General features: G+C 45.5%; 1 protein-coding gene across 1 annotated transcript; it reads left to right on the forward strand.

Moving 5' to 3' along the window:
- The first annotated feature begins 3,565 nt into the window (after positions 1–3,565).
- KRT2 (keratin 2) lies at positions 3,566–11,236 on the forward strand. The gene is made up of 9 exons (XM_034935002.3): positions 3,566–4,237; positions 5,242–5,456; positions 5,820–5,880; positions 6,692–6,787; positions 7,457–7,621; positions 7,939–8,064; positions 8,834–9,054; positions 10,225–10,259; positions 10,360–11,236. Exons 1-9 carry the CDS (start codon positions 3,635–3,637, stop codon positions 10,773–10,775), a joined length of 1,938 nt encoding a protein of 645 aa, XP_034790893.2. The 5' UTR covers positions 3,566–3,634; the 3' UTR covers positions 10,776–11,236.
- Positions 11,237–18,395: the final 7,159 nt, after the last annotated feature.

Raw genomic sequence — 18,395 nt, forward strand, 5'->3', positions numbered from 1 at the left:
CCTGTCTCGCTGTAAGAAAAGGGGCCGATCGAAAAAAAAAAAAACTGAAAAGGAGATGTTAGGTAAGAAAGGAGGGGAGCCTGGGCCAAAATGGAGAACTGGGTCAGGGTCTGGGAAGAGAGACTGAGTAGGCAGTTTTAAAATGATCATTTATGAAGGAATGCCCTGGAGGGAGGTGTTGAGCAAGTCTCTCCTGCTGGGTGTCTGTCAGCCTCCTGTCCCTTCTTTTCTGGGAGCCATGGGAGCTGCAGAGCTCCTTGGAGCAGCACCTGGGCGCTCTGATGGAAGGCACCCGGAGCCAGCAGCCCATGCAGAGGCCAGGCAGCCGCTGCCCATGGAGGCTTCTGCTTCCAGCTGACCTGCTGCTCAGCTTGTTCCAGCCTCCTGCTGACTCGCCTCTCTGTCTTCCTAACTTCTTTCATGACGTTATTGGACTCTCTAAGGATTTTGGTCCTCTGGAGCAGCCTGAGCCCAGCAGCAGGGGCTGGAAGAGGAGGGGTTTTTTTGTTTTGTTTTGTTTTGGTTTTCTTAAACCCAAACTCTTGGTTTCCATTCCAAGGTGGTAGGAGCCAGATGCCCCGAGGGCTCAGCAACCATCTCCAGCTGATGCACTGAGTCTTTGGGAAGGAGAGACTAAGCTCACTGGCTGGAGGAGAGAACCCTGATCAGGGCTGAGACAGAAACCTGAGACAACTCCAAGTGGGACCTTTAGGCAACAGGTCCATGAAAGGCTGCGAAGACTTCAAGCATTGCCAGCATCACATGCACACATCTGGAAACACCTGCAATTCCAAACCAAAAACCAGAGAAATGATTTTTTTGGAATACAGGCTTATTCTTCAAGTGATTCTCTGTGCTGAGGGGATAAAGGTTTGGGTTAGATAAATATGACCTTGCCTCTACCCTACAGAAGTCCTGGGACATGGTTCATTGTCACACAGGGAGGACTGTGATGATGAGGCTGTAAGGCAGGTAGATACGCCACCGCTAAAGGAGAACAGAAGAGAGGGAAATGAATTCTTACCTGGAGACTCTGGTGTTAGCATCCACACCAGGTTGAGCATTTATTTCCTGTTGGCTAGACAGTTAACCCCTTCTCTGCTTAATACTGGGGGCTCATTTTTTCTGCCCCACTGGCCAATAGACGAGCTTTTGAAACACTATGAGGAGAAGCATTTAGGATCTTGGACTTGCTGGCAGTTTGTTGAAAGAAAAAGTGGGGAACAGGAAGAAGGATTTTGTTCTATAGGATTCCTGTTCTCTTCTCAGAGGCAGTGAAGCTTAACACTCTTTGCAGCAATAGGTCGATGTCCTTGTGGGACAGTAGGGATTCAGGATAAATGTTCCTATTTTATAGATGAAGAAATTGAGGATACCAGTTTGCGTAGAGGCAAAATCACAACCAGACCAAGATTCTTAACTTCCATTTCACTCTCTTAAAGAATGCAAAGCATATTATCTAGGAAAGCACATTGAGATTATGTAAAAGTTGAAAATTTAAAAATATAGAAATAAAATGTTACATAATATTCAAATTGCATTAATTCTACTCTCCACATTTCAAAAGAGTAGGAGGACTCTTTCAACTTGACTTTCAAAAATTGGTGAATGGGTCTAGAAGGAGAAGATGTTCAGTGGAGAGAGTGGGGAGGGAGACCAGGGTGTGAGGGCAGAATTAAAATGCAGTAAAACATGCAGATTGGGTGCCTAGCACAAATCTGGCTCAATTTCCTTCATAGAGGCATTAAGACCCCCCTGAAGCTGCCATAGTGTGAGCACAGTCATGGTGGAGTAAGGGACGACTAGGGCATTGCTCAGATATCTGTAGATAATGACACATTTTGCTTTGGATTGAGACTGTCTCCAAAGCTGTTAGCTTCATGATTTGTTTGCATGATTATAATTATACAAACCAGATTGGAAAAAATAATTGAGGAGACATGTAGCTTTGTTTCCTTCAGCATTCTTTTACTGCAAATTAAATACCTTGAATAGTAGTTAAGACATAGGATTGGAAACTTGGCGGGGAAGATGCAGAAGGGTGAATAGCATTTATTGAGTTTCTGCTATGAACTAGGAACTGTGTTTAGCACATGTGTGTATTGTTCTGTTTTCACAATAGCCGTATTCTTATTATTCTTGTTCACTTTTTATAGATGAGGAAACTGAGGCTTGAAGAGGATTATGGATTATCTGAGGTCATTTAACTAAGATACAAGAAAATTGGGATTTGACCTCAAACTTATGTTTTTTACATTATTTTGTGATAACTTGGTACTAGGATCTGAACCACCTGGTTCTGTAATTTATGATGCCTGTGGAGAGTGCATGTTCATAGTAGCCAGAAGACAGTAACATGGCAAGGGGGAAAGGAAAAGGAATTATCTTTGTCTCACCCCAAACAATAATGATACTGACATTTTATTGTGCACGGTGGTTTTCAAAACACTTCATACGAATTTCCCATTTTATAGCTGGGACCACAGAGCCTCAGGGTTTCATTCAAGGCCTCACAGCCAATAAATAGCAAAACTGGGACTCAAACCCAGAATTTCTGACTAAATTCAGTTTTATTACTCCAAGAACCTCTCCCACATAGTTGGCCACATGGACAGAGGAAGTGGTTGAGTTTAAGTGTGAGTGCTTTGTGCAGGGTGGATGGTCTTCTTATACTCATGCATCTGTGGATGTCATTGAAGAGTATGACTTCCTAATCACTTCCCAGGATCACCAGGCAATACGTGATTACTGACTGACTGAATCAATATACACTTGGATCTTGGTTTGCAAACTTTCACTTGGTGTCCCGCATCACACAGGTCCAGAAACAGTGAAACTTTTCTCATACCTCTCAACCTCTGGGTGTTCATGTAGACAAGGGACAGTTGATGGTTATACAAACCATCATGGTTATAAAAAATCTCTATTCAGTGCCTAGTTATTGTGTATTTTTGGTGTGGCATGGGAAGAAAAAAGCCAAGATATTTTGAAAATCGACACCTCTTTTGCAGTATCCGAGGCCAATTACTTTCTGTAAGAGGAGGTCGATTTCCAATTAGCATTTAAGGTCATTTAAGACCTTTGCAGTCTCCCCTGCACTAGTTGGGGCTCTTTCTGGGAAAGAGGGAAACTACAAAGAGAACTACAAGGCTGGCATTGAGGGGCTTTTGCAGTCTCTAAACCCACCATCCCTTTCATTGTTGAACTGGAGTGGTGAGCCTGCACAAGCATGGGTGGTAGCTGAACTCCCTTGGGCAGGTCCAGAACAGGGAGCAGCATTCTGCAGAAGGTCCTTTTCCAGATTGAGAAACCCAAATCCTGATCTCCTCTTTTGATGATTTTACAAAAATCAAATTGCATGACAGATGCCCAGATAAACAGAAGTTTGCAATCAAAGCAAGTTCTGGGATGGAGCTGATTAGTAGATTTTTAATGGCTATTAGCTTGATAATCACGCACCAGGAATAGCTCCCAGGCAGACCAAACCCACGTATAAGTGGATCCACACCCATGTACACAACACCTAGTTGGCAGGTATATAAGGGGACCCTGAAAGCCTCCCAGCAGCACAGTTGAGTCTCCAGCCTTGACTCTTCTCAAGAGCCTGTGACTTTCCTCCCTGGACAAAGGCATCATGAGTTGTCAGATCTCTTGCAAATCTCGAGGAAGAGGAGGAGGTGGAGGAGGATTCCGGGGCTTCAGCAGCGGCTCAGCTGTGGTGTCTGGTGGAAGCCGGAGATCAACTTCCAGCTTCTCCTGCTTGAGCCGCCATGGTGGTGGTGGCGGGGGCTTCGGTGGAGGCGGCTTTGGCAGTCGGAGTCTTGTTGGCCTTGGAGGGACCAAGAGCATCTCCATTAGTGTGGCTGGAGGAGGTGGTGGCTTTGGCGCCGCTGGTGGATTTGGTGGCAGAGGAGGTGGTTTTGGAGGCGGCAGCGGCTTTGGAGGCGGCAGCGGCTTTGGAGGCGGCAGCGGCTTCGGAGGTGGTGGTTTCGGTGGAGGCGGCTTTGGTGGAGGCCGCTTTGGAGGTTTTGGGGGCCCTGGTGGTGTTGGAGGTTTTGGGGGTCCTGGTGGCTTTGGGCCTGGAGGATACCCTGGTGGCATCCACGAAGTCTCTGTCAACCAGAGCCTCCTGCAACCTCTCAACGTGAAAGTTGACCCAGAGATCCAGAATGTGAAGGCCCAAGAGCGTGAGCAGATCAAAACTCTCAACAACAAATTTGCCTCCTTCATTGACAAGGTGAGTCTGGAGAAGACGGCTCCCACTGATGCTCAGGCCACTTCACTTCCAGAGCCAACCAAAAAGAAAATGGCACAGATTTGTATTTCTTAGAAGCCAGTGGTGTACCGCAGTAGCCTGGGTCATTCACGGTTTCCAGATGGGAAAGACGCCAGCTTTGTGGGTTACATTTCCCATAACAGCCTGCACTTAGGAAGCATTTGTCCCTTTGACCTTATTGTTACAGTCCACATAAATAATATTTATGGAAAATTCTGAAAACCATAAAAAATGGATATAGGCAAGTATTGAACTGATCCTTGGGACAGGCCACTGGAGCAGCAGGTTTTGGAAGCCATCGTCTTCTGAGATAGTGTTTCCTTCCTTAGCAGTGATTATTAAACTCTGGGAAGCTGAACCTGAAATATCTGCTTGGGAATGCAGGAAATTCCTGCCTTCAAGAGAAGCGTTCTCAGTTTTGTGATCCATAAAGTCTTTATTGGTGTCACTTCGGAGTATTACTGGCTTTTCTCCTATTTCAAGGCAGACGAACCTGTCTTGGTTTATCTGCCTTGAAATAGGCAGGGATTTACAAGGCTCTTAAAAATCAGGCTGAGGAGCCCTGCCCTCTGGGACTCTCATACTCAGCACCCTTGCGAGCAGTGCCAGCAGATGGCTGCTTTCGGTTTTCCCCAGAATTTATGGGATCTTGGCTGGAAATTCAACCAGGATGCGGGGAGGGAAATGGTCTAGAGTATTGGGAGCAGCTGCAAACAAACCAGTGAGCAGTGAAGCAGCAAAGAGTCTCCTCTGCGTGGAGAGAGCCGGATGTAGCATTAGGAGTCTGTGGGACTTTCCAGGGGCGAAAGCAGGGAGCTCAGAAACTCTGCCAGTCATGGCTCGGCATCCAGCCTCAGACACTTCTCGAGGTCCTGAAGCAGCACCTGAGCTGCCCCTGGCCAGCGTGGCTTGCTTGCTGTGAAAGATGATCTAGAACTCATGTGCTCTCCTTCTGGTCATGGCAGGTGCGGTTCTTGGAGCAGCAGAACCAGGTGTTACAGACCAAATGGGAGCTGCTACAACAAATGAATGTTGGCACCCGCCCCATCAACCTGGAGCCCATCTTCCAGGGGTATATCGACAACCTCAAGAGATATCTGGATGGGCTCACTGCAGAAAGAACATCACAGAATTCAGAGCTGAATAACATGCAGGATCTTGTGGAGGATTATAAGAAGAAGTAGGTGGCAGAGTGAAACGCTGAGTGGAGATAAACATTGCACTGAGCCATTTGATCATTCCCCGGAAAGCCATTCATCTCCCAGTTGCATTTGTGGTGGTAATGGGGAGAGGCATATGTATCTTTGTTGATTATTTGTGAGGAAGACAGTGAGACTTTAGAGATCATTTTTGTCTTTTGTATGTTTGAGAGTTAGTTTATAAAAATATATCTTTAGTTTGGAAATCTTAGTTTCAATTTAGATATTTAAAAAGTGTGTAATATTCCCAGAGAATGGGGCATTTGGGGTGAATCCAGTATAAAAGGAAAAGAAAAAAATAAAGGGGAACTAATCTAACTGCTGTAACATCTGTGTCCCAATAGGTATGAAGATGAAATCAATAAGCGCACAGCTGCTGAGAATGATTTTGTGACGCTTAAAAAGGTGAGCGAGAGAATGTCTTGGCTGGGGGTGGGGATAGGAGTGCTTCACAGCCCCATTGTGTCTAAGCAGCCGGTTTGGAAATCAACTGTGAGTGCAAAAGCAGCAGCCAGAGAAAGGAGTGAGACCCATGGCCCATTCTCTTGCAAACAAAATTGTCTCTGTAGGTCAAGCTTCTGGATACAGTTTTCAAAGCTGTTCTGCATTTTTGGTACAGTGCTTCCCAGTAGTAACCCACTTAAAGCCTCTATTGAATCATGATAAATGCAAACACAAAAATCTCTTTGTATTCTCCTTCTAAAGAGCTGAGGAAGGAATGGGACTTCCCTTAGAATGCCTGCTTAAAGTTGCTGTTGGTTGTGCTGACAAAGGTTTGAGGTTGTAGGCCAAAAGCAAGGGTTCTCCTGCTGGGTCCTGCAGGGCCTTTGGTGTATATTCTGGGGAAATTTCGGAGAGGTGAGATGGACAGACGGGATGAGAGAGCTGAGGACTGTGGAAACCCACAAAGAACATCGTATCCCGTTGTAGAAACACACTGTGTCTCAAGCAGGAGAGAGGGGCTGGTTGGCAAAGCTTGGTCATCTCGAGGCTCTGATGGTCCTGAGAGCTGTGAGCCATGGACGTAGGCATGAAGTCCCTGGCAGAGGTGTATGGTAAACTGCACGACAAAAGAAGTCCCATGGGGACAGGGATCAGGTTGGGGAGCCTGGGATTTTAGAGAGGAGCCAGCAGGGACTGAGTAGAGGGGAGTGGCAGAGAGAGGAAGAGGCCTGTACAGGGAACCATACACCAGAGGCCTCAACCTTTCTTGCAGGACGTGGACAATGCCTACATGATAAAGGTGGAGTTGCAGTCCAAGGTGGACCTGCTGAACCAGGAAATTGAGTTTCTGAAAGTTCTCTATGATGCGGTAAGGAGGCTGCTCCGGGACAGACCCTTACTTCCCACCCTTCTCACCAAATGAAAGTCCTTTCTGCTTGGTGAAAAAGTGGCAGAAGTGGGGTTTATGGACCAGCTGACTTCAATCTGCCATCATTCCAGGCCACTGGGGGGGCTTTCAGAGCATAGGTCTTCTGGGTGAGGAATTTTCTCCTCCGATGTTATGGGAATAAGGTTCAGGAAACACCAGGACAGCTTCCCCTCCCTCCATTCCCCAAATGTCCATTTCCCCTGGGGAAGAGACAAGCCCTGTGCCCATTCCTGTGCCTACTGTACTTCAGAGGTCAAAATGCATTTGTCTCCTATCCCTCTCCCCAACCCAAGGGTGCACAGATGATTTCTGAAACAGGAAGTCCATTTAAGGTATTTGCCATGGACAAGCTTCTGTCTGGGGGCACTTACCATAACTGGTTTAAGTGCTGAATGTTAACTAGGAGGCTCAGAAATACAGGTGCCTCTCACTACAATTCTCAGGACAACCTTGGGAGAGGCCCAGGAGTAGATGGTTACATGATTTTCATCCCACCTAGTGTATGCTTAGTCTGAGGGTCTGCGTTTCCCTTGTGCTGGGAGACAGAGGCCTCCTGTCTGCCTGTAGCTATGGCAGGATGTCATGACCAGACCTTCCTGTGTGTTGTAGGAGATATCCCAGATACATCAGAGTGTCACTGACACCAACGTCATCCTCTCCATGGACAACAGCCGCAACCTGGACCTGGATAGCATCATCGCTGAGGTCAAGGCCCAGTATGAGGAGATCGCCCAGAGGAGCAAGGAAGAAGCAGAGGCCCTGTACCACAGCAAGGCAAGTAGAGGGAATGTAGGAAGAGCCACAGCTCCCTGCCATGAGCTGGGTTGCACCCCCAGCTGGAAAGTGTACAGTAAGGTTATTGGTTTTTTGTTTAATGGTAGTTGGGCACCATTCCCAAGAAAGGATGTTGAGAATGGCACCAAGTCCTTTTGGGCATGTGAGACAGTCCCTACCTCTCATGAATGCAGCCATGACATTTAGCTGGGTTGACCCTCCCTGGACCAGTAACCAGCTCTCCTTCACTCCAGTCAGTCTGGAATGTGAGCCAGGCTGGAACTTCCTTGCAAACTGTCCTCTTCTCCCCATATCAGTATGAGGAGCTCCAGGTGACTGTCGGGAGACATGGAGACAGCCTGAAAGAGATCAAGATAGAGATCAGCGAGCTGAACCGCGTGATCCAGAGGCTGCAGGGGGAGATCGCACATGTGAAGAAGCAGGTGAGGCCCAGCCCTGTCCAGCGAGGGGCGGGAGGTTGTCTCTGGGTGTGCGTGAGAGTGTGGCTGTGTGTGAGTGTGCATGTGAGAGATGAGAGACACTGAGATATTGCACTCTAGCATGTATCGATCCCAAATTCCCCAGCTTAACATAATTTAAGGCTTATTATAACAATTCTTAGAGTGCTCTAAGAGACATTCCAAAGTAAGGATTAGCGAAGGGAAAGAATTGTGCTCACTTGTTTATATGAGGAAAAGGGAGTCATAACAAATAGAGCAAACGTTAGTTTGATTGATTTGCTGCGGATTGCCGATGGAGCTTCCTGTTTGTGCTCAGCACAGGCCCTGAGCACCAGCCGACTGGCTTCATAGAGGGGCAGTGAGTATTGAGGGCAGCTGGCCTGGGGCTGGACGTTAGCTTTGGAATAGAAAAGGTAGAGGCAGAGAGTGGATTCCATCAGCAGCAGAAGCTTTGCCAAGCAGACCATTTCAAATGTTTTCATTTCCATCTGTAAAATGGGATCATGATTCAGGCCCTGTGATGTGAGGATCAAAGGGCACTATGGGGAAAGCCAAAGGGTGTCATCAACGGTGACATGGGAAGAAGATGTGCCAGAGACAGCGGCAAGTCTTAGCACAGTTGTTTGCGACTAAACTCCAGAGGGGACCTAACACTCCTGGGGCCAGTGGTTCTGGCTTCCTGCACTTCGAACACCTCTGCTCTCTGTCCGCCTCCGTCAGGCAGAATCCATTCTCTGTCCTTCTGTCATAGTGTAAGAATGTGCAAGATGCCATCGCAGATGCCGAGCAGCGTGGGGAGCATGCCCTCAAGGATGCCAGGAACAAGTTGAATGACCTGGAGGAGGCCCTGCAGCAGGCCAAGGAGGACTTGGCGCGGCTGCTGCGTGACTACCAGGAGCTGATGAATGTGAAGCTGGCCCTAGATGTGGAGATCGCCACCTACCGCAAACTGCTGGAGGGCGAGGAGTGCAGGTGAGGGCACTGGGAAGGGAGAAGGGGACCCTGGCCCGTCCTCTCATCTCTCCCAGAGCCAGGGCTGGAGGCAAAGACAGGGAAAGCAGAGAATGGGGCAGGCCCTCCTGACGACTGAGAACCGACATTCTCTGTGTTCCCCAAGCAGAAACTCAGGACATAAAGCACGATTGGAGAGTTATACATTTATCAACATGAAATGATGCATAAGGCACATTAAATTAAACTAAGCAGTAAGTTAAACATCCTGGTCTTTTCTGAAAGTGAAAACAAAATCATGGGAAAACAGGTTAGTCCTAGACAGTCTGAAACTTTGGTCTCTAGGTCCATAGGGTGAGTGGCTTCTGTGCCCTCCACCAGGTGACCCAGAATGGGGGAGATGATGTCTCGGAATGTGCTGACTGGTGGGGACATGCTGACCGGAGCAGGTGCCAGCCCCAGTTCTTTGCAGGTTTCTGGAGTGACAAATGGAACCATTTGCTAACCTTCAAAGAGGCACCCTTTGCTTCCTCTGTAGTCTGAGAACTTTGTCCGTATTATCAGCATCTTGGGTGACTTAATCTGGCTGAAGCAATTGGAAGGGGAAAAGCTACCCCAGGCCATCAGCAAGCCAGCATGACAAAGAGGGAGTGGCTTTCTTCAGGAGGTTGCTCTGTCCCTGTCTAGAGGCAATGCCTCCTATGCCCAGCTTGTAAGAGGAAGTGGGAAAGTTTTCAGTTGAAGCTGAAGAGGGTGGGAAGAAGAGAGGAATGGGGAGGCTCTACAGAGTCACAGTTCTTTCTGAACTGAATGTTCACAGGCAGCCTTATTGTATAATTTCTGATGTGGCATGGATTCTGAATAACAGACTCTCCAAGATGGATTTAAATACACAAATGGGTTGCAAAGTAGGAAGTGAATTTGCTTTTCAGTGACCTTGGATCAACCACGCAACTGTTCATTTTTTATCAGAGCAAAAATTGAGAGGGATTGACATGCAAGGTTGTGCATAAATGGAAGGGGGTCTGTCGTCATTGTGTGACCTGGCAGCATAGAGGAAAGTGGGGTGTGTAAGCCCTGGTGGCTACTTAGAGAGGCTAAACTGCACATTTGCGGGTGGAAGTGGTAAAACAACATGCATACAGAACCTAAGTGTTCCACCACAACTTGTTTTTTCTCTCTCCCTTACAGGATGTCTGGAGACCTCAGCAGCAATGTGACTGTGTGTAAGTAATGGGGTGTGGTCCTGTTCCATGGGGTGTTGTGTCAGGTGGAGGCAGGGAGAGGCAGTCATAATCTCTGTGGTAACACCACCTCTCTCTGCAGCTGTGACAAGCAGCACCATTTCATCAAATGTGACATCCAAGGCTGGCTTTGGAGGTTCTGGAGGTAGAGGGTCCAGTTCCGGAGGAGGATACAGCTCTGGAAGCAGCAGTTATGGCTCTGGAGGCCGACAGTCTGGCTCCAGAGGCGGTGGTGGAGGAGGAGGTTCTATCTCTGGAGGAGGATATGGCTCTGGCGGTGGTTCTGGAGGAAGATACGGATCTGGTGGTGGCTCTAAGGGAGGGTCCATCTCTGGAGGAGGATATGGCTCTGGAGGTGGAAAACACAGCTCTGGAGGTGGCTCTAGAGGAGGCTCCAGCTCTGGAGGAGGATATGGCTCTGGAGGTGGGGTTTCTAGCTCTGTAAAGGGTAGCTCAAGTGAAGCTTTTGGTTCCAGCGTGACCTTCTCTTTTAGATAAAGATGAGCCCCCACCACCACCGACTCTCCCAACTCAGACTCTCCCACTCCAGAATGTAGAAGCCTGTCTCTGTACCTCTAACTGGCAGCAAGTTAAATTTTTGTCATTTATCTCTGATGGCATTTTGAGGGAAAAGAATGTCCACATACAGTTTTTGAAAGATCTTCTCTCCAAACCAGTTAGTTAGAGCCAGTGACGCCTCTGTGTTCTGGGGCGGAATCTGTGCTGTCTAGGTTTGTGCTTCTAGCCATGCCCATTCCCGCCCCCACCATGCCTCTTTGCATTGCCCATTTTCCAGATGTGTATTCTGTTGAGGACCCAGGCCCGTCCAGGGATTTCATCTCTAAGCCTGGCAGTGCTGGGGGGAAATGTGTTTCTGTGTATATAGCTCCTCTTGTCCACTCTGCTTTCGGAAGTGCTGTGGTCTGGGGGTCTTCATAATAAACTTCATTTGCAATTCATATCATGTGCTGTCTGCGTGATGTCAAACCTTGGTGGAAGTGGGCAGCCATGGACAAGGGAGGTTTGGACATTAAGGAGGGGCTCCTGGGTGAGGAGCGTGCTTCCCTGAGGGAAGCCCAGGCGCCAGCCTCTGGATGAATGGGAGCCTGGGGATGGGTGTATGGTTCTCAGAAAGTATTTACCAGACTTGAGGGCCATGGCATTGCTGGGAGGTGGACAGGTAGATTTGTGGAAGAGTCTCTTTTCTAGAAAAACCCATTCTTCCTGAGCATTTCCCACAGACTGCCCTCTCCCTTTTCCACAAAGGCTTTGGCCCGGGATCACTTCTCCTCAGGGCAAAACCGCCGAGCCCCTGGCACCATCGTGGTGAGTTTCCAAGCTCCGAGCTTCCAAGGCAGACCTTCCTCAGCCTGATGTAGGTCCTGGCCTCTGTCTCTGCGGGGGCTCTGAGCAAGCCTGGAGGAGGATACCTGGGAAGAGTCTGGAGGACTCTAAAGTGGCCTCCAAAACAGCCACTTCTATTTTCACAGGACACCCCTCCTGTCAGAGGAGTCCCACCACACTCAGCAAACAAGCCCTTCTCTCCTCCCTCACCGCAGCCCCCGGGGCCTGTCGTGTGGATGTTGCCATCAGGGTGGCCTTCTCCTGTGGGTGTGAAGATGCCTTCAGCCCCTTCCTCAGGAAGGCCATGTCACCTGAGCAGGGCTTCCAGGGAGTTCAGGAATGGTTGGGCAGGTGGGATTGGGCATGCTTGGGGTTGATGTTAGACAGGCCAGAGTTGCCCAAATGGGAGTTGGTGGCTCAGGCTAGGTCAGCTTAGCTTTCTGTATGTGGCGTTTGGTTATAGTAGCTGTGGCTTAAAGCCACTCAGAACCACTCCTGGAGGGTCCTTTTTTCTCCCACTCCACCCCAGCTTTAAAACCTTGGAGAGTCCTTAGTTGAGTCTGTGACCGTCTTCCTGTTCCCAGAGGTTGCAGGGACGGCTCTAATAGAGAACAGATGCATTCACTTGCCTCCAGACCAGCCAGGACCCAGGTATGAGGGCGCTGCAGGAACAGCTCTGAAGGCTGCAGGTGGCAAGGTGGCAAGACTCCAGGCTGAGCATTCTAAAGTGATCCGCTGATCAGAGAAGGTCCCTGAGAACCACCCAGGCCTCAGTCATGGGGAGAGGTCTGTGGGGAGAGGGTGCAGGTTGGGAAGAAGTGGTGTGAGGAGCTGGCTGTTTTCGGGTATGTACATAGTGTAGACATGAACACAACCTTTAACAGGGACTTGGTCCCAGACATTTGAGGCTGGACAGGAGCTTTGGTAATCAGCGTATTTGAACTTTTCACTTAGGTGAGGAAAAAGGTAAGGCCCAGGGTGGACACAGAAACCAGGTCTCCCACTCCCAATTTATTCATTTTTTAAAAGGCTTTGGGAATAGCAATCCATTCTAATAACTTTCTGAGGGGAAAAGAGGTGAGGCAGGTAAGGTGGCAGATTTATTCCCAGGGGAGCCTTAATTCTATTTTTTTTTTTTTTTTTTGAGACAGAGTCTCACTCTGTTGCCCAGGCTGGAGTGCAGTGGCATGATCTCAGCTCACTGCAAACTCCGCCTCCCAGCTCAAGTGATTCTCATGCCTCAGCCTCCCGAGTAGCTGGGATTACAGACATGCACCACCATGCCTATCTAATTTTTGTATTTTTGGTAGAGACGGGGTTTCACCATGTTGCCCAGGCTGGTCTCGAATTCCTGACCTCAAGTGGTCTGCCTGCCTCAGCCTTCCAAAGTGCTGGGATCACAGGCGTGAGCCACTGCACCCGGCCTTAATTCTTGAGACTTTCAGTGGTCTGAACCTCTAGCTCCTTCTATCGTTTCCAGTTCCCCATCCCTTCCCCACCTGAGACACAGCCCGTCTGGTTTCCAGATCATATATATGCTACTTTCTTGCTGGACTCCAGTAGTAAAATTAGCCTTGTACATTAACTCAGAGGGACCCAGGCCTGAGGCATGACAGAAATCAAGCTCTAAGCAGGTATTGGAGAGAGGGGCTACCTCTGGAGAGGGACCCTCCTTTCCCTCCGAAGTGTAGAGTAGCCCAGAATCTGGGCCACACCCTCCCACCAGGGCCCTCTGCTGCTCCTCCACCAAATTTGGTAATTGACTTTTCAGGTCCTGGGCTTCAAAAAGGAGACAGGCACAGGCAGAAGGGTTTTACGAGCTCGATTTCCATAGGGAACTGGGTTAAACATTTCCGTTCTGATGATGTTGCAGAATATTTGGGACATCCTCCCTCTTGTGGTTCCCTCCCTTTCTCTGCCTGTGAGTTTTAGTATGAATTCAAATAAACCCTTTTTCTCTTCCTCACCAAATTCTTTCTTTCCTGTCATTCGAAAGGAAATTCCTTTGGACATTTCACCTCCTTCAGGACAGCTCACCTCCTCCAGGAAGCCCACCTAAATGGAACACTCCTGCCTCCTTTTCTTGCTGTGAAGTGGGTAAGGAGTGCCCTGGGAGTGAGGAGACTTCAATGCTCATCCTCATCTTTGTGGGAACTGTTGCATGACACTGGGCAAGTCCTTTCTCCTCTCTTGGCTCAATTTCTGCCTCACTTTAAGGACTTTCAGTGGCCAAGATTGTTTCTACAGATCCTTCCAGCTCTGATGAAAAGAACCCTGTCTGTGCTACTGGGTCAGCCAGTGCTTACTCCTAAAGCCTTTCAGCCCAACAGGGGATTTGGGACACTGTCAGGATATCCAAAGAGACCCTTTGTGAATAGGTGTGAGCATGTGAAGCTCAAAGTGGTTTTCATTCTAGTTCAGTAAATGCCTGTTGGACAATGACTGTGGGCAAGGTTGTGCATGTGGCTACGTGGGCGTATCAAGACTTATAAGACAGTGCGTCCTGTCAGGGATTTATGGTCTAGTAGGGGAAGAATGAGAAATTTGCAAACAGCTATTAACATAAGGCAGAATGTAGTAGTGTGCATTAATTTCATTAAGCGGCCCTTACTAAAAATACATATTCTTTGTTCCAGCATCCCCTCCTTCTCCCTGAGTTTCCACTACAGAGGAGTCTAGAAATCTGCATTTTTAACAACCTCCTAGGTGATTCTGATGCTGGTGACACAAGGGCCATGGTTTGGAAAGCACTGATGGACATGCTAAGGGAGCGGGCTCTGGGGTGGGCTCACTTGCTGGCACCTTGGAATTTAGTAGGCACTAAATGAAAAGTTGATCAGATAAAAGAATGTGTGACCCTGGGCAAGTTATTTAACAACTCTGAGCCTTTCTTTACTCATTTGTAAACAGGTAGCAACAACAGCTTCCTCATAGGATTGCTGGAGGTTTACACACTGAAATCAATGATAAATGTTTATTCTGTAGGACCTGTGCCATCATAAGCATGCAGTACTGTAGGTTACATTATTATTATTATTGTAAGTTACAGGCAGTATTTTGGGACCGGGGAAGACCTCATGGATGAGATAACTTTATATCCAGGCACTGGCAGATAGGTGGGATTAATTAAAGAGTAATAACAATTCTGCACGAACTCTTTCAGAAGATGGAAGAAGAAACACCTTCCATCTTGTTTTATAAGGCCAGCATTAATGGAAGAAACTAAAGACCAAAATCCCTCATGGATATATATATATATATTCAAAAATTATCAGCAAGATATGAGCAAATTCAATCTAGAAAGATATAAAAAGGATAATACATTATGACCATGTGTTTAAAAATATTGTTTAAAAATAGTGAGGTATGTGTTTAAAATGTATCCCAGAAATAAAAAGCTTGCTCAACATTCAAAGAATTAATGTATTCACCATATTGACATAGAAGAAAAAAACATATGACTGTATCAATAGATACAAAACATTTAACAAAATTCAACACCCTCCATGGTAAAAACAAACAAACAAATAAAAACAACAACAACAACAGATTCTTAAACTAGGAGTAGAAGGGAACTTCTTTAGCCCGATAAAGGGCATCTGTAAAAACCCATGGCTAACATACTTAATGGTGAAAGTCAATGCTTTTCCCACAAGCATTTCTTGGGAACAAGCAGGGGTATTTGCTGTCACTACTCCTATTCAGTATCGTACTGGGATTCCTAAATAGTGCAATAATGCAAGAAAAATAAATAAAATCCTACAGATAGGAAGAAAGAAATAAAACTGATTTATTAATATATGATGTGATTGCATATGTAGAAAATCCAAAGGTATCTTATTAGTCAACATATTTCTGTATTGAGAAAATCTTGATTTATACAGATAGATGGGTGTAAATGGTAATAATATTTGTAACTAATTAGACTTGAAATTTCTGATTACTTTCCATTGAAAGATAGATGGCAGGGGAAGCTGTAGTTCAAAGTGCAGAACGCTGAGTTAATTTAATGCATTGTTGAACTCCAGTAAATTAAAATTTACTACAGATCACATTCGAATGTGCATGCTGTTTATTTTAAAGTCAACTTTAATGAGGATTCACTTATGAATAAGAAAATGCATTGTATTACATTTTAAGCATATACCTCAATATTTTTAAACAAATGTATACATCCTTATAACCTCTACCACAATACTTACATAGAAGATTTCCACTACTCCAATGAGTTACCCTATGCCCCCAGCCAACTTTTGATCTCCTTGTCGATACCACTGACTGGTTTTGCCTATTCTAGGATTTCTTAGGGTTGATGTACCTCCTCTCCAACACTGGGCATTGCCAGTCTTTTTCATTCTACAGGGTGTGCATGTTGTCTCATTGTAGTTTTAATGGCATTTTCCTGATGACTTGTGATGTGCAGTGTCTTTTTTTGGTTCTTATTGGGCGTTTGTACATGTTTTAGGAAAGGTCTGTCCAAATCTTGTGAAAGTTTTTATTGGGCAGTTTGACATACATAGTTGCAGGAGTTCTTTATATACTCTGGATAACAGTCATTTGTCAGGTATATGTATTGTCAATATTTTCACTCAGTGTGTGGATTTTCTTGTCATTTTCTTAATGGCATCTTACAAGCAGCAGAATTTTCTAATATTGATTAATTCTAATTTATCAAATTTTCTTTATGGTTTGGACTTTTGGTGTCTTAAGAAATCTTTGCTTACCTAATGGTCACAAACATTTTCTCCTACAATACAAACTTTTATCCTAGAAGTTTTATAATTCTAGTGTTTACATTGTCTATACCCCATTTTAAGTGGCCATTGGAGTATGGTCTAAGGTAAGGGTCCAAGTTCATTTTATTCCCCCAAGTAAATATCCAGTTGTTTGGGCACCAGTTGTTCAAAAGACTATTGTTTACTTGTTGAACTACCTTGGCAACTTTGTCAAATATCAATGGAGACATATGTGTGGGTCTGTTTTTGGATTCTTTATTCTGTTGATTAATGTATCTGTGAAACACTTCTAACATACAGTATTGATATGGTGGCTTGAATCAGTCTTGAAATAAGCTAGTATAATACCTCTGATTTTCTTCTTCTTTTAAAAAATTATTTGGGATTGAATTTTTGAATTTGAGTATAAACTTTAGTATCAGCTTGTAAGTTTCTATCAGGAAATACTGCTGGGTTTTAATTGAAACGATGTTGAATCAATAGGTCAGTTTGGGGAGAATTGACATTTTAAGTATCTTGAGTCTTTCAGTCTATGAACATAGTACCTCTCTCCATTGCTTGAGGTCTTCTTTAATTTTTCTCATCAGTGTGTTACAGTTTTCAGCGTACAGGTCTTATATATGTTTTGTTAAATTTATCTCTAAGTATTTCATGTTTTCATGCTATTATAAGTGGTATTTAAAATTTTTAATTTGTTATTTGCTTCTTGCTCATATATAGAAGCACAGTTTTAAAAACTGGCCTTGTTTCTTGTGAGCATGCTAAATTCATTTGTCACTTCTACTAGTTATTTTGTAGATTCCTTAGGATTCTGTATGTACGTAATTATGTTGTCTATGAATAAAGATGATTTTGACTTCTCTCCAAACTGTTTGCTATTGTTTATTTCCCCTCATTGGTCTGGCTAGGATCTTCAGAGCAATATTGAATGGGGGCAGCAAGAGTTGCCATCCTTCCCTTTTCCCTAATCTTGGAGGGAAACATTTATTTTTCTTCACCATTGTCTATAATATTAAATGTAAGCATTTTTAAAATTTGTTTGTTTGGTTAGATGGGCAAGTTCAGGAAGTTTCCTTATACTCCCAGTGTACTGGGTGTTTTTATCTTGAGTGAACATTGATTTTTTTCAAATACTTTTCAACATTCAGATGATCATATAACTTTTCTCCCTCATTCTGTTAATATAGTGAATTTCATTGATTAATTTTCAAATGTTAAATTAATCTTGCATTCCTGGAATAAACTCCATTTGGTCATGCTATATTATTATTATTATTATTATTATTATTATTATTATTTTATTTTATTTTTTTTTGAGATGAAGTCTTGCTCTGTCATCAGGCTGGAGTACAGTGGCACAATCTCGGCTCACTGCAACCTCCGCCTCCCAGGTTCAAGTGATTCTCTTGCTTCAGCTTCTTGAGTAACTGGGACTACAGGCATGTGCCACCATGCCCGGCTAATTTTTGTATTTTTATTAGAGAAGAGGTTTCATCATATTGGCCAGGATGGTCTTGATCTCTTGATCTCGTGATCTGTCTGCCTCGGCCTCCCAAATATTAACCTTTTTATACATTGCTGGATTCAACTTGCCATTTCATTAAATATTTTTTTATCTGTCTGGAGGAAGGAACATCTTTGTCTAATAGTCACGAATGCACTCTATAGGCTAGCAGTAGCCCTGAGACAAGACAGAGTGACAAGGTGTGAAAAGAATGAACTTTTACACTGTGCTCTTATACTGTATTCTATTGTTTGAGTTTTTGTACAAAGCATGTATTTCTTTTATAAAAACTAAAAAGATTTATTTTTTTCAAGTAGCCATCGTGGCAGAGCATTAGAAGCAACCACAGGTTTCTGTTCAGGGTCTTAAGGAAAATGAAGCCAGCAGCCTGCTGAAACAGCTGGGGCCGGAGTATGCACAGGAGAGGGTTCCAGGACGCACGGGGAGGCTGGGAGCAGAGAGAGGGCTTGGGGACTCCTTATAGCAGATTTTTGCTTTGCCTATTTAGACCGGAAATTTCCTAAGAGATAGAAG

This window comes from Pan paniscus, chromosome 10, assembly GCF_029289425.2.
Source record: "Pan paniscus chromosome 10, NHGRI_mPanPan1-v2.0_pri, whole genome shotgun sequence".
Lineage (NCBI taxonomy): Eukaryota > Metazoa > Chordata > Mammalia > Primates > Hominidae > Pan > Pan paniscus.